Raw genomic sequence first — 16929 nt, 5'->3', positions numbered from 1 at the left:
CTTTGTTCTGGGGTAGGAGAGTGGCTTGGAGTGCAGCGCCATGTGGTCCACTGCGAGGGCTTTCTCTTTTTATAAGTGTGGTTTCAGTGATAAGATGCAAAAAAAATGCTGAAATTAAGGTTGTACTAATACTTGGGTTGAAAAAGGAAATCTTCAATGTAAAGAGTGAGTTTGATGAGAGTGTTTGATGTTTAAAAATGTTGGTTTGTTAAAATACCGGTTAAGAAAATCCTTTTAAGTAATTGTTTTGCCTTGTTTGAATCAGGATCTCAATTCAATGTATTTTGTGGACTGTATAGTGGGACTGATTTTGTTTTTAGATTGAAATTGTACAACATTATGTCCTTTTTAAAATTATCAAACTTGTAACCTTATAACTAATTGAGTGCCTTGAGCCCCTGATTTGTTTGAAATTCTACAATGCCTGTTTGGATAAAAAACAGCTGGGTCAGTGGTCATGCTTTAGCCAGATGAGAGTTTTGTATTAAAATATCTCTGCTGATGCTGTACAGAGTGTTTACAAAAATAAGAGTGCATTTTGAGTTTGATGTTTTGTTAAGATTTTCTAGAGAATATCAGAACTTTTCCTGGGGTCGGGCAGTCCAGAACTTGAGGGCAAAGGTTTAGGGTGAGAGGGGAAAGATCTAAAAGAGACCTAAGGGGCAACCTTTTCACGCAGAGGGTGGTACATGTATGGAATGAGCTGCCAGAGGATGTGGTAGAGGCTGGTACAATTGCGACATTTAAGAGGCATTTGGTTGGGTATATGAATAGGAAGGATTTGAAGGTAGATGGGCCAGGTGCTGGCAGGTGGGACTAGATTGGGTTGGGGTATTTGGTCGGCAGGGACGTGTTGGGATATCTAGTTGGCATGGACAGGTTGGACCGAATGGTCTGTTTTCATGCTGTACATCTCTATGACTCTATAACTTGAGGCTGAGCTGCTTAAATTCTGTTAATTATTGTTAAGACTTCATTAGCTCCCTTCATATTGTAAATTCAAGGAATGTTGATCTCTCCCAAAATTGCCAGCTGCCTCTTCAATTGCTAAAGCATAGGAAAACATTTTGTTTTTCTAGCTGTACCAGACTTTTTAAAAACTTTTCCTGACGGTTTTCACATTAGCCAGGTATTCATTTGTCAAAGGAAAATAATTTTTGAATAACCTGAATGGAGGTACCCGAGGGTTTGATTTTAGTACCGTTGATTGTTGTTTATAATTGACTGAATTGTTTAGGCAGTACAAGTTAGAAGTTTATGGCCTATATAAAACTTGATAATGTCATAAATAATGACCAGAGTAACAGACTTCAAGAATTCAAAGAATATTGAAATAGGCAGGCAGAATTTAGTGTAGTTAAATGTGTTACTGTCGTCTTGACAAGGAAGAAATGAGAGAGAAAATGCAAAGATACTTTCAGCGGCTAACATCATCTCTAGAGTTTCTCCATTCACAAGTAGAGCGTGCTTTTGGACCACTGCCACCCCTCCACAACCTGATCCAGTGGATTCAGTCAGCTCCCCTGTCATGACCATGAAAAGTGAATAAGTTAACAGTGAAGAGGAGGTCAGTATGCTTTCTGTCAGTGGCCTTCCTATGGACATTAAACCACATGAGCTTTACCTTGTCTTTCAACCATTGAAGTGATATGAAGATTCACTGATCAAGTTAACATCACAATAGCCAGTTGGCTTTGTTCAGTTTAACAACACAGCACGAGCAGAAGCAGCAAAGAATGCTGCGTTCACCTATGCTGCTGCAGCTACTGCACACTCAGATATGCTGGTATCCTCCACCTCAAACATTTCTGGAAGGATGGAAATCTCGTCAGTTTTGAGAAGCATTTAACTGCCCTTATCTAAAAATTCAGATTTCTCTGAGGAGTGATGCAAGGACAGGCTGAATTTAGTTTCCAGGTTGGACTTTACGAAACGTTGGGAGAACTGGCTCGTTTCCACTCTGCTTGTTGGGGATGGAGTGGTGACGAAGGACTGTGGTTTTAAGAACTTTACTGGTAGATTTTTTCCCCCACTTGGAGAGGATTCTTCAAATTCCATTTACTTGAAACAGACTAGTTTTTTTGTTGTTATAATCACTGTATGCTGTGTATCAATAACTTAAATACTGGCTGTCAGAGTCTTATGAAAGCTGGTCGTGCCATCTATGTGGTCATCATGAAATGATAAAAGGAGGGAATGAGAATGTGGATAGGGTATAAGCAAGCAGGGAAAGAGTCAAGTTCAGAGTTTTGTGAAACAAGATATTCAGCTGAGCATGTTAAGAACTTAGTTAACAATGGGGTGCTGGAGGCAAGGGTAGTAGGTTAAAAGGTGGGAAAGCATTCATTGTGTAGAGCCATTTAACAAGATGAGGTATATTTCATTGTGTAAGGTCAGTTTAACAAGGTGAAAAGTTTTCATTGTGAAGCCAGTTATTCATTGTGTAACAGCAGATGGCCTAACCTTTACTATTGACACTCGCTGATTGTAACAGTCACCCAATCAATATGTATGTTAATGTATCTATATGCTCCTTCCTGTAAAATGACTATATAATTCATTAGGAAACTGCTCTTCCAGAGGAGACTATGAACTCACGTCCCTGTGCACATGGGTGATCGTTCTCTCTCCCTCTAGGGCCCAGAATAAAGATGAAGGAGGTGAAACTATTGTGTCTCTGAGCATTTTGCTTCGAGGAGGGGCGCAATGGGACAACAGTACTTGTACCTCGTACTTTATCCTCTGCATAGTCTAATCCGACTGTATTTCACTGCTCACTGCGCCATTCCTGCACAAACCCACATAGCTCAGATTTCTTCTCAAAAGAACAGCTAATATCAGCACTAAGAACATAGAGTTTGCTTCTATTTCTGTCTTATGTAAACTGACTTCCAATCTCTGTCACCTTTGAGCTCCTCTGAAGTGACCCATTGAAAGCCTGGTAACTAACTCCACCCTAATCATAAAACAAACCAAGCTGGTGTCTGCTTCGCTCCCCGATGAAGCAAGATTGGATGCTTTTACTGGTGTGACCACTTCTAAGCAGAAATGCATTCAATGAACTTGTTTTTGAATAATCAAATGTAATAACCCCTTGGAAATAAGAATGCCCTGAATGTTCATCTACACAGAATGCTAGCTGCCTTAGCACAAAGAATGCCACCAAAATGAAGGGTTCATTACAATCAGCCTTAAGCCTAGTAATTGCATTCCCTGACCAGTGTGCCACCTTCAACATCTCTAACTGAAACTTTCTAACTGAATTTTTATTTGGTAGCCGGGGGGGGGGGGGGTCTGGATTCTTGTGAAAATGTTTAGCTTGTTTTGTGCTTACTCCAACTTTTGATAATCTTCTTTTCCTACTGGTTCCACCTCTGCTCAGACTACAGGTGCGTGGATGAAGTATTGGGAATGGATTTCAATCAAAGTGCCACCTTCAGTACTGAAAGATCTGTTTTGGTTTTGAAATAAAGATGTTCATATTGATTAGCATCCTGGGGAGATGAGTTGAAAGTGTGGCAATAGGAACTGTGTGAGACAGAGACTAACAAACAGTTGGGTTATCCAAAGCTTCTCATTCCTGAATGTATTTTGATGGCTGACCTATTCATCTACTGAGCTTCCATCGAATGATTATTAATTTCCCTCTATTCATTCACTTCAGTGGGTAGAAAGCCCCAGACGATATTGTTAATTTGATCTCTGTAATTGTTCATTTGTAAATGGTAGAATATTGACCATCTTAATTTACAATTACATCTAATGTTGATTTGCAGTAAATTTAGGTATTCTACTGTAAATGGAAGAGTACTTCGTAATTGTTTGACTGATAGAATTCTGTAACTGTGAATGTTCCCCTGATTTCTGATTCATTAATGGAACATGCACATTTTTTTAAAATTTGGGAATCCAGTGTTTTGTTTCGGCTGTGGTCACAATGTTGACTGGTATCCCAGTCTGAGTACAGGTAATCTGTTACCAGGTTGCTCCATTGTTGGGAAGTCTTTCCAGTTCCCCTCAACAGAGAGAATGCATCCTATTAGTCAGGGGTGGGGGTGTGCAGCATCTTGCAGTGAGTCCTTTGCCTCAACTGCATTGCATTGTAAGCCTTACTTGGAGGTCTTAACTATGACTTATTTGGTGGCACAGTCCTCTTGTGAGTCAGAAAAACAGGGCCATTTGTCTCCTCCAATCTCCATCATTCAATAAAATCAAAATTCAGTTGCACCTTCTCGTTCTATCATTAAATCCATTAGTTTCCTTACTATATAAAAATATATCAATCATTTGAGCGTATTGAACAATGACACATCTATAGTCCTTTGGAAAGGTTTAGGATATGACTTATAAAAAAAAACTCTTCATCTCAAGACTAAATAGCTGTCCCCTGAATCTGATCCCAAATGTTGTTGGTTCAAGCCCCACTCCTGTGGCTTTTGTAGTTAGTTTTATTGCAAGAACAGCAAAAATTGTAACTTCTCAATTTTCAGCAAGCAGCTTAATTCAAAGTCTCCACAGCAAGGTACTGTAGTGGAGCCTATTCAAAAAACTCCCTTGGGATTCGGCAAGATGGTGGCGATTCTGCAAAACTGCTGTGGACAGCTCTGCCTAACAGCCAAGGCATACCTGTATTTTCTGCTGTCCCTGGCAAAAGAGAAAAAGAGAGAATCTATAAAGTGGCCAAGAGCAGTGGGAAATCAGAAGATTGGGAAGGCTACAAAAATAAACAGAGGATAACAAAGAGAGTAATAAGAAAGGAGAGGATCAAATATGAAGGTAGGCTAGCCTGTAATATTAGAAATGATAGTAAAAGTTTCTTTCAGTACATAAGAAATAAACGACAGGCAAAAGTAGACATTGTGCCACTTCAAACTGATGCTGGAAGCCTAGTGATGGGAGATAAGGAAATAGCAGGAGAACTTAATAAGTACTTTGCATCAATTTTCACAGTGGAAGACATGAGTAATATCCCAAGTCAGGGGGCTGAGTTGAGTATAGTTGCCATTACAAAAGAGATAGTGCTAGAAAAGCTAAAAGGTCTTAAAATTGATAAATCTCCTGGTCCTGATGGGATACATCCTAGAGTTCGGAGAGAGGTGGCTGAGGAAATAGCGGAGGCATTGGTTGAGATCTTTCAAGAGACACTGGAGTCAGGGAAAGTCCCGGATGATTGGAAGATCGCTGTTGTAACCCCCTTGTTCAAGAAAGGATCAAGACAAAAGATGGAAAATTATAGGCCAGTTAGCCTAACCTCGGTTGTTGGTAAAATTCTAGAATCCATCATTAAGGATGAGGTTTCTAAATTCTTGGAAGAGCAGAGTCTGATTGGGACAAGTCAACATGGATTTAGTATGAGGAAGTCATGCCTGACAAACCTTTTGAATTCTTTTAAGAGGTGACAAGTAGTTTAGACCAGGGAAACCCAGTGGATGTGGTCTATCTAGACTTCCAAAAGGCCTATGATAAGGTGCCACACCGGAGGCTGCTGAGCAAGGTGAGGGCCCATGGTGTTCGAGTGAGCTACTGGGATGCATTGAGGATTGGCTGTCTGACAGAAGGCAGAGAGTTGGGATAAAGGGTTCTTTTTCGGAATGGCAGCCGGTGACAAACGGTATCCTGCAGAGTTCAGTGTTGGGGCCACAGCTGTTCGCATTATATATTAATGATCTTGATGAGGAGACTGGGGGCATTCTAGCTAAGTTTGCAGATGATACGAAGTTAGGTGGACAGGCAGGTAGTACTGAGGAAGTGGGGAGGCTACAGAAGGATCTAGACAGTTTGGGAGAGTGGTCCAGGAAGTGGCTGATGGAATTCAATGTGAGCAAATGCGAGGTCTTGCACTTTAGAAAATAGTCTATGCTTTTATTCTTTTTGCCAAACGGTGAGAAAATTCGTAAAGCCAAAGTACAAAGGATCTGGGAGTGCTAGTCGAGGATTCTCTCTAAAGGTAAACATGTAGATGGAGTCTGTGATTAAGAAAGCGAATGCAATTTTGTCACTTATCTCAATAGGGTTGGAATATAAAACCACTGTTGTGCTACTGAGACTTTATAAAGCTCTGGTTAGACCCCATTTGGAGTACTGTGTCCAGTTTTGGTCCCCACACCTCAGGAAGGACATACTGGCACTGGAACGTATCCAGCGGAAATTCATACGGATGATCCCTGGAATGGTTGGTCTAACATATGAGGAACGGCTGAGGATCCTGGGATTGTATTCATTGGAGTTTAGAAGATTAAGGGGAGATTTAATAGAAACTTATAAGATAATACATGACTTGGAAAGGGTGGACGGTAGGAAATTTTTTCCATTAGGCGAGGAGACTAGGACCTGTGGACACAGCTTTAAAATTAGAGGGGGTCAATTCAGAACAGAAATGCGGAGACATTTCTTTAGCCAGAGAGTGGTGGGCCTGTGGAATTCATTGCCGCAGAGTGCAGTGGAGGCCAGGACGCTAAATGTCTTCAAGGCAGAGATTGATAGATTCTTGATATCACGAGGAATTAAGGGCTACGGGGAGAATGCGGGTAAGTGGAGTTGAAATGCCCATCAGCCATGATTGAATGGTGGAGTGGGCTCAATGGGCCGAATGGCCTTACTTCCACTCCTCTGTCTTATGGTCTAACTTATGTGGTGGAAATATTAGTTTAAAACCTTACGGAACACATATCTGTTAATATTTGGGAGTGGGAAGAATGCCAAAGGGAAAAGGAGCAAGCAAACAGCAGCAGGGTGCACACTCCCCTGCAGCACCTACCCCACCGTATCAACGACCTCGAAAATAGAGGTCAGAGGATAAATTTCCAAATTATCGGGCTCCCTGAAAGTGAGGAAAGTGAGCAGCCAGTCAGCTTCTAAGTTTTTGGGCCTTCAAATTGAGTCCAGCAGGCTTCAGATTGAAAGGGCGTATCGGGTTAGGGCCGGTACAGCATCCCCGCTCGATTCTATTGCACTTCCGCTCATTTAAGGACAAGCAAAAAGTCATAGAAGCTTCCAGATCCCTGGGAAAAGATCCGCAGGCGCTGCTGTGCAATAAGTAAAAAATCATGTTTTTCCAGGATTTCTCTGCAGCTGTAATCCGAAAGAATAAGTCCTTCGATGAAGTTAAAAAGATGCTGAGGAACCTGGGCATCCAGTACTCCATGAGATACCCTGTAGTACTTCGTTTCAGCCACGAGGACTCCGTTTATACATTTGCCTCGGCGGAAAAGGCTAAAAACTTTGTGGACACTTTAAAATTAATGGATTGGTCTGAAGAATGTGGTTAATGTTTGTTCTCTTTTCTATTTTTCCCCATATCTTCCCTTCCTTTTTATATTCCTTTCTTTCTCCCTAATAATTTCCTTTTTGGAAAGGGAAGAAAAGACTTTGGAATAAGTTGTTCCTTGTTTTTAATAGCTGGATGTTCTGATGGGAAAGTTTGTGGATGTTCTTTGTTGTCTTTCTCCTTTTTGCTTTTGTTCTGCTCTTTTAGTCACAAGTAGGGGTGTCATGAACCCAGGGATGGGTGGAGTGCTCATCCTGATTTTCTGTTTTTCTGTTGATTTAAGGATCAGCTTGTTTTTTTTTGGCCTAAGGCTGGGGCACAGTCCAGGTTTGAAGGAGCTGTGAAGGAGGGAATGGGAAGGGTGAAGAGGTCTCCTATAGGCAGGGAGAAGAGTCTTCCATTCATCGTTCTATAGTTGGTTTTCTTTGTAGTTTTTTGGTAGTAATAGTTGTTTACAGTTATGATAGAGTAGTTTTTGTATATATAGTTTTTCGATTCTGAGTCTTTATTTACTTACGCTTGGCACTTTGTAAGCAGGGTTCTCCCTCCGAGGGGTTCAGTGGTGTCTGAAAGGGGATATGGCTAAGTGTCTTATTAAATGGTGCACCTGGAACATTAAGGGGAAGTCATTCGCCTATTAAAAGGAAAAAAGTGCTTTCTAGCCTTAAGAAGGAAAGGGTCGATATCACTTTGTTGCAGGAAACCTATCTTGATGATGGGGAACACCTGAAATTACAATGGGGGGTTTATGACCGGGTATTCTTTGCATCCTTTACTACTGAAAGTAGGGGAGTGGCGGTACTTATCCAGAAAAATCTTCCATTCATATTATTAGAGCAGGTAAACGATGAGCTGGGACAGTTTGTGATACTTGGGGCCCTGATACTTGGGGAGGAATATGGCATTTTAAATGTCTGCTGTCCTCCAGTGCATCCCCTCAAATTTTTGATTAGTGTTGGAACACAGCTCATTGTTATGGGGTGGGGGGTTTAAATTGTCTTTTGTATCCAACAGTGGACAGGATGCCTTGTGGGCCCCCAGCTGTTTCTTCGCAGGCCAAGCAGGTGGTTGACTTATGTGAGGATTTGGGGCTGGTGGATATTTAGAGATTTCTTCACCCTACCAGCAGGGACTTCACCTTTATTTTCAAACCCACATAAATGTCACACGAGGATTGGCCTCTTTCTGGCTCCCTCAGCCCTTCTGGATTCGATTATGGGTTGTAAAATTGGGAATATAGCTGTGTCTGATCATGCCGCAGTATATTTGGAGGTTAAGGCCAAGAGTGAAAGGTTCGGTTTGCGGCAATGGCGTTCGGACCCTTTTCTTCTTAAGGATTCCAAATTTTTTGAATACTTTTTGAAGGAGTTTCAGGAATTCTTGACTATCAACTCAAGCACAGCTAGTAGACCCTCCATGCTATGGGAGACTGCTAAGGCCTTTGCTAGGGGATGAGCTATTTCCTATTCAACTAGCCAGAAACGACAGGAGGAGGAACAGCAGCATCTACTTGAGACGCGGTTGAAAGCCATGAAGGCAGCACATTTTGCGCGGCCTTCAGTGACTAAGCTACAGCAGATCATGGCCCTCCGTGCTGTCTTAAATTCAATATTGACACAAAACGCAAAGAAAGAACTTGCTTCTGCTAGACAGAGGCTGTTCGAATATGGGGATAGGCCAAGGAAGTATTTAGCGTACTTGACTAGAAAAAAGCATGCTTCCCAATCCATTACTGCAATCAGAGACAGCGCCGGGGTCTTTACATACAATGCTAAAAAGATTAATGAGGCTTTTCGGAGCTTTTACTCTGAATTGTATCAGTCTGAAGGTTGCGAAGACAGGAGTGCTAAAATGGAGACTTTTCTTTAAGAACCTGGATCTCCCAGGGGTAACCTTAGAACAGGCCTCTCTCCTTAATGCCCCCTTGACAGTTCAGGAAATACACGAGGCAGTTAGGCAACTTCAGAGTGGGAAAGTGCCTGGCCCTGATGGTCTTCTGGGTGAGTTTTATAAGGAGTTTATAGGGATTCTGCCAGGGTCGATACAATCACTCTTATATGCATGAATGCCTACCACCATCTTTGAGAGAAGCTAATATTTCCTTAATTCTTAAGAAGGGGAATGTTCCTAAGGATTGTAGCTCATACAGGCCCATCTCTGTATTAAATTCAGACTTCAGTATTCTGTCCAAGATCCTGTCGCTGAGATTGGAAAGGGTGTTGCCCCATATTATTAAGGAGGACCAGACAGGCTTTATAAGGGGCCATAGGTCCTCTAATAATATTAGAAGGTTGCTGAATGTGGTCCAGGTATGTCAGCAATGATCGATCCTTAGATGCAGAGAAGACATTTGACAGGGTGGAATGGTCGTATCTTTTTTATGTCTTCGAACAGTTCGGATTGGGTGGAGTCTTTGCTAGGTGGGTGGAGGTTTTATATCACCACCCTCTGGCCACGGTCGTCACCAACGGGGTGAAGTCTGGGAACATTATGATTGGTCGGGGTAGTCGGCAAGGCTGCCCCCTCTCACCGTTGTTGTTTACGTTGGTGATAGAGCCGCTGGCGAGGCCATTCGTCAGAATGTCCACATAACCGCTCTGGAAGTGGGATCGAGGGCACACAAGGTTGCGCTGTATGTGGATGATGTCCTTCTGTTTTTATCGAACCCGATCACCTCCGTACCCTATTTGATATAAAGTATCAGTTCATTTGGGGCTATTTCAGGATATAAGATTAACTTTGCAAAATCAGAGGCTATGCCTTTGGGGAACCTTAAGGATGTGCCAGAAGTTGAAGGTGGCTCTAAGTTCCCTTTTAAATGGTCACGGGCAGGGTTCCAGTACCTAGGTATTTTTATTACCCCCAAGTTTGATCTGTTATTTCGTACTAACTTTGCTCACTTGCTCGACAATATTAGGTGAGATCTCCAGAGATGGAAGGCTCTTCCAATTTCATGGCTGGGCCGAATATCTCTCCTTAAGATGAATGTTCTTCCTCGTTTGCTTTATCCCATGCGTATGCTCCCTATAATGTTTCCCAGATCAATGCTGCAGAAGCTTATAGGCTGGTTTGGTTCCTTTGTCTGGCATCGTGGGCAGCCCCTCATCAAACTTACTAAATTGCAGTTGCCTTAAGGAGGGGGAGGAGTTGATTTCCCAGACATCAGGAGGTATCAGTTGAGTTCCCTGCTGTCCTTTGTCTGTGATTGGATAGGTAACGATCCAAACTCAATATGGCTGGATATCGAGGCCTCCCAGGCAAAGTGCCGTCTTATTAACCTATTGTTCGTGGATAAGATGAGGACAATTATGGACCACTGCTGGAAACCCATTGACATTAGTACAGTCAAGGCATGGAGGGTGATGCGTCAGAGTGAGGGTTGTTTATCCAAGACTTTGCCACTTACACCTATAGTTGGCATGTCAGGGTCCTGACCAGGGATAATGGACTCAGGGTTCAAATTATGGGCAGCGAGAGGAGTTTCTAGTTTGGGGGACTTGTTTGGGGAAGAGGTTGTGATGTCTTTTGAACGACTGGGCCGCAAGTGTGGGTTGCCTAGCGGGGACCTTTTCCATTTTCTTCGGGTTGGGGATTTCATCCAGAGGAGGTCTGCGCTTCTCACTAAGCCCTGTGGGCCCGATGCAGAGAGGTTGTTGCTACGTTCCACAGCACCCTTTCGGTTGGTGCCCTCTGTCGTCTGCTGGGTGGCAGGGCCTGGAAAGATGTTGACCGGTTGTGAGGGGTCTGGGAACCGGAGCTGGGAGTGGAGATCTCTTCTGAAGCATGGGAGAACATTTGGGAGAATGTTCGAAAGATCCCAATCTGTAACAGGACATGCACAATGCGTTGAAAGTTCTGCACAGGGCTCATCTGGCACCAGCCCGTCTGGCAAAGTTTAAATAAAGGGCAATTTCACTGTGCCCCAAATGTAAAGTAAGTGTAGGTATTCTTACCCATTGCTTCTGGATGTGCCACAGGTTCCATGTTTATTGGAGCGCTGTGGCAGGTGAGATAGGGAAGGTCAAAGTAAACCCAATTTCGCTCCTCTTAGTTCTGCCGAATTCACCATCTTTATACGGGCATGGGAAGAAACTATTTAATATTCTTGCATACTGAGTACAGAAGACTAGTCTGATGAACTGAGTGTCTGAGAACCTGCCGGGCTTGCTGGGATGGCAGAAATTAATTATGGAGCACATTCCCTTGGACTTTTTCACAAACATGGTGCATCACACAATAGACAATTTTTATAAGACATGGCAGCCCTACTTGAGTTATTTGGATATAGATTTATTAGTTATCTTAACTAGGGCGTTTGTTTAACCAGCATGATTAGACTTGTCAAGCCCTGGGACCTGGAGGGGGTCTCCCGAGTTAATACGGGTATGTATACAATGCTCCCGTTCCATTGTTTGGGAGCCTTGCACCGAGCATGGCTTTTTTGTATTTTGTGGGTTTTTTTGGTTCTTTTGCTTTTTTTTGGTGTTGCTTTGCACAGTGTTAGGGTTTGCTTTGTATTATAGAGTAGGTTAATAGTTAGTAGATAGTAGTCGTTGTATTGTAGTTTGTGGGTTTTTTTTCTTTTTATTATACTGATATTTGTGATTTTTTCAATAATTTTATATGTTTGTAAAGTTAAAAATTGCTAATAAATATATTTACAAAAAAATACTCCCTCAAACACTGACTGCCTTAAACCTCAAAGGGTGTGTTGAATTATTGTTAGTAGAAGCATAATACAGTATCACCTGGCTAGGCATAGACCCATGTAATGTTTGCCTGCGATACCCTGGGATTGTGGGGCGGTTGAGAAGACGATACCAAGAATTCACATTCCTGCATAACTGTTAAGTATGGACATGTGTTTAGGCTTGTGTGAACAGGATGTGTATTCATCTTGAGTTCTGCCTTTTATAGCAACCACCCAGCTTGGCGGTATTGATGGGACAGATACAATGATCACCTCTATGAGGTAGCCAAAGGCAACCACTGGCCTTTATAACAAGTAACTTTGACAGTAGAATGCTGTATTTAAATAATTAGCAGACCAAATATTTTCTGGTAACATTTTATGCTGTTTTGTATGATACCTTGTCAACATTTCCATGAAATGAAAGTGAAGTGGGTTGAATGGATTTCAGCAATGAACACATAGGTTCGAATTTGTATAAAATCCCATCTGTCCCAAACAGTCTACGCCAATGTATTATTTTTAAGTCTAGTTCGTGTTATGTAGACAAACACATCAACCATGTTAGGTTTAAAATGGTGCCACACGAATTGTTTGAAAACCTCTCACCTGGCTGAAGGAGGAATCTTGGCCAAGGTGAGTATTGCAGTATGAGCTGTTCTGTGCATCTTGCGCAGGCTGTTGAATACTTGAATTAATATCTCAAACGAAAGTGATATCCTCATTGTGTAGCATGGAATGTTAGTCCAAGTTATATATTTCGATCTTCAGATGCCAGTCTTCAGACAAGGTACTCAGTCATGCCCCTAGAACATCCATTGGCACTATTTGAGAGAGTAACGATATTATCCTTTCTGTCCAAAACCAAGTTCAACCGTAATCCAGTATTGCAAAATATATTATCTGTTTATTTCTGTGAGATGGATAGACCAGATCACCACCCTGACTGAGTTTCTATTCATGAAGAAGTTGCTGACCAACCCTTTAAAACGTGAGGAGCAACGGGGCTTATTTAGGCAGGTACAGTTGAGAAAAAACATTTCCTGGTCTAGTAAGAGTTTCTTTTCAATAGATCTTGAGGTATTGAATGTCAGCAACTAGTGGCAGGAAACATTTGTATGATTGGCATTGTTACTTGGTCTTTGAGGACAACCAGATGATTGGTCATATTCTTTTAAGATCCTCAGTTGATCTGTCCATAAAACGTTATGGGAAGTGGTGCTTGTGACAATGTTCCATGCTGACCCTTTCAGACCCCTACTTAATAATTGTCACATTGCTATTTCTAGGACCTCTTGCACAAACTGGCTTCCCAAATTCCGATGTTACTCCATCGATTGGATTCTAAGTGTACTACATTACCTCTTAAACAGTTGGGTCATCCTGAGAATCATCAAAATGTCACATAAGTGTCTTGTGATCATGCATCTGCAGCATTTGAGTTTTGATTACTTTCACTTTAAAAAATTGATACTAAATTTGGATAAAGCAACATTGCTCACTTTTCAAGAAACATTTAGAATAGAATAGTTAATGAACAGAAGGAGGCCATTCTGCCCACCGCCATTGTGCCAACTCTGTGCAAGATCTACTCTACTAGTCTTTTGCCCTTTTGTTTTCCTCAGCCCTTGCACTTAGCCTTCTCTTCATGATCAGGTGTTCACCAGACAAGCTTTCGTAGTTCTCCAATACCCAAGTTCCTTCCCGTTTACCAAATTGCCACCTGTCAAGATGGCAGTGGAGCATGTGGGCTCCTGCCAGGAGTCTGTCTACTCCATCTGCTTTTAATTGTTTCTCCTTCACTTTTTGTCTTTAATGTACTTGCCTTCTGGAGAGCGAATTTGTGTAACACAGAAGATCAGTGCAACAGAGTCGAGCCATTGCAGGGTTGGTGAGCCCAACCTGGCCGCGAGTGAAGCCTCTTGGCATGTGTGTTGGTGAGAGCTGATCGCCCCAGGTTGAGTTTGACACAGTTTGGAGGCGAGGCACAGCACGGTCTACTTGAAGGTTTATAATGCTCAACATTTTATTGCTTTGTTTTTCTGATATATTCCCAAGATTTTGTACCTAAAATGGCACCATAAGTGGCAACTTTGTAAACTTGCACTCACGTGACAATAAATCTAATACTAATTTTAATTTACGTAATGCAAATCAGTTACTGTTCCTGCCTGCCTGCCTGCCAGCACTTTGGGGGAGGGCATGCTTTTTGGTTAAAAATAGTTTAAGTTTTTGAGTAGTACTTATTTAACCAGCTGTTTTTATCATAAGCTCTAGCCGTTCCTATTTTGTTGAAACCTGATCCAATTCCACTTAGTGACTTGGCAGCCAATGACAGCCTCATTCATGTTGCCTTTAAACAGTGAGCATTTTGGCAAATGTTACTTATAATGTGTTTATTTGACAATTAATTTTCCCCTCTTCCACGCCACAGATCAAGATAACTTCTATTACTTCCTTGTGTCTTGGCTCAATTTAACAAGCTCAATCCAAGAGTCTTTCGTTCTCTTCCACATATGACAGCAAATCTTCCTCGAGCTAATTGAGATGAGTGGAAATGGCTGTAGAATATTTTTCATGAACCCATTTTGAAACCCTGCATTCACCAATTGTACTCCCCATTGAGGGAGTGCCAGATTCTCTGTGCTACAGTTTTCGATCTGAGATAGCTGCAGTGCAAGTTCATCAAGGTTTTTTAAAATCTGGTTTTGAGTAGTGTCTTGGACTCTGTTTCTTTTTCTGTACTTGTAAATTTACTATAATCGCCTGCCAAACTAGATGTTTCCAGTGATGAATTGGGTGTGATATGCTTTTGCATGTCCTAAATATGTGAAAGGGGCCATGTAAATGTGCATCATTATCATCAGCAACTGGTAATTGCTGCTTTTTGCAAAATTGCTGTTTGGCCCTGATGTTTCTCATGCCACATTTTACTACCTTGCTTTCTGTGAGGAAGAATGGCAGGGTGAATGGGTTTAGTTTGGAGTTGTATCCTGATGAACAAAGTTGTATGTTTATGAGAGATAGGGGTCACGTCGTGCAAAAAGTTTATAACTGCTCTTTTAAAAGGTTATATTCTGGAACCTCTCCCTCAAAGCAACTTGCGCATGTAAAAAGGTTGCTGGCACAAAAGGTCTTCACTGTGGTTGTAAACTGATTTATGAGCTGCCTGCCATCTTGTTTATTCCTGAAGAAGGGCTCATGCCCGAAATGTCGATTCTCCTGCTCCTTGGATGCTGCCTGACCTGCTGTGCTTTTCCAGCACCACATTTTCAGCTATTGTGTGAATAGTACAGTATTGCTAAACGGGTCAATTTCTTTCACTTTAGGTGAATATAGCTACCAACTTCATCATGCATGCACCACCAGGAGAATTCAACGAGGTATTCAATGGTAAGTGAATGAAAGATGCCCAGTCTTTTCGTGTTATCTGTAACCTCCTGACAATGATAGAGGCCATCACATATATTCTGGTATGGTAATATGGAGTGTAATAATTGCTGCTCCGTTACCTGAATGTTTGCTAATGCCAGCCTTTTTAATCAAGTGTGTGATGCTGGAAAAGCACAGCAGGTCAGACATAAGACCTTCGTCAGAAATGAGGCCTCATTCCTGATGAAGGACTTATTTATGAAACGTTGTTTCTCCTGCTTCTTGGCTGCTGCCTGAACTGCTGTGCTTTTCCAGCACTATACTATCAACCTTGGATAGTATCTTACTCAATTGTAATTTTTATTTAGCTTAAAAGACGATCTGTTTAATTAGGTTTGTTTTAAAATATTTGAACAATTATTTTGGACAGAAGTGACTATCAAGAATAAGTTACTTAAATGCCTTTTACTTTATCGATGGTGAGCTGTTTTTTGTAAATTCAAATTGTGCCTTTTAGTGGTTGTAAAAATAGTCAATTATCTTTAACTTGAGTCATAGAGATGTACAGCACTGAAACAGGTCCTTTGATCCACGCTGACCAGGTATCCTAAATTAATCTAGTCCCATTTGCCAGCATTTGGCCCATAACCCCTTCAACCCTTCCTATTCAAATCCACATCCAGGTGCCTTTTAAATTTTGTATTTGTACCTAGCCTTCACCACTTCCTCTGGCAGTTCAGTCCATGCATACACCACCTCTGTACTGAAAACAGTTGCTTAAGGTAATTCTATAAAAAAAATCATCCTTGTACAACTTGATATCCATTTGATGGGTGTTCATTTAGCAATCCTTTACTCTCAGTTGTTTGGGTTGGGTGTTTAGCAGTGATCGACAGTATGAGATATATCCCAATTTCTCTTATTGTTTTCAAGCAAATTACACTGAGCCCAGGAGTTATAAGATGGTAGCAGTGGAATCATCCATTAGTTCACCAGTTTGGAGTAAAAATATTCTAGTCAATTATTCTAGTCACTTTGAATTAGCAGGTGTGAATGGCAATGTACAATTTCTATATTAACCCTAACTAACATAACAAATCTTTCTTTGAACTTTATTTTTTTGTTTACAGGTTTAAATTACCAACTGTTGTGATTTGTAAATGTTCTTAATTTCCAGATGTGCGTTCATTAATGAATAATGATGCCCTCCTCAAGGATGCAACTGTTCAGTAAGTTTAATTTTAGTTCAAACGGGATGCTTTCCAAGGAAGTATTTGTCAGTGTATGTAATGTTAATTTCTAGCCATAGAGTCATAGACATGTACAGCATGGAAACAGACCCTTCAGTCCAACCTGTCCATGCCGACCAGATATCCCAACCCAATCTAGTCCCACCTACCAGCACCTGGCCCATATCCCTCCAAACCCTTGCTATTCATATACCCATCCAAATGCCTCTTAAATGTTGCAATTGTATCAGCCTCCACCACTTCCTCTGGCAGCTCATTCCATACACGTACCACCCTCTGCGTGAAAACGTTGCCCCTTCGGTCTCTTTTATATCTTTCCCCTCTCAACCTAAACCTATGCCCTCTAGTTT

General features: G+C 41.6%; 1 protein-coding gene across 1 annotated transcript in view; it reads left to right on the top strand.

The window, feature by feature from the left end:
* capza1b (capping actin protein of muscle Z-line subunit alpha 1b) overlaps window positions 1-16929 on the top strand; it is a 57828-nt gene that overhangs the window by 23190 nt on the left and 17709 nt on the right. The window contains exons 2-3 of the mRNA XM_060845293.1: window positions 15287-15350; window positions 16507-16558. Of these exons, the coding sequence (XP_060701276.1) occupies window positions 15287-15350; window positions 16507-16558 (116 nt within the window). The remainder of the gene's footprint in view (window positions 1-15286; window positions 15351-16506; window positions 16559-16929) is intronic.

This window comes from Hemiscyllium ocellatum, chromosome 26 (assembly GCF_020745735.1).
Source record: "Hemiscyllium ocellatum isolate sHemOce1 chromosome 26, sHemOce1.pat.X.cur, whole genome shotgun sequence".
NCBI classification, from domain to species: domain Eukaryota; kingdom Metazoa; phylum Chordata; class Chondrichthyes; order Orectolobiformes; family Hemiscylliidae; genus Hemiscyllium; species Hemiscyllium ocellatum.
Note: the sequence above shows the minus strand (reverse complement) of the source record. Positions and strands in the feature narration are given on the sequence as shown.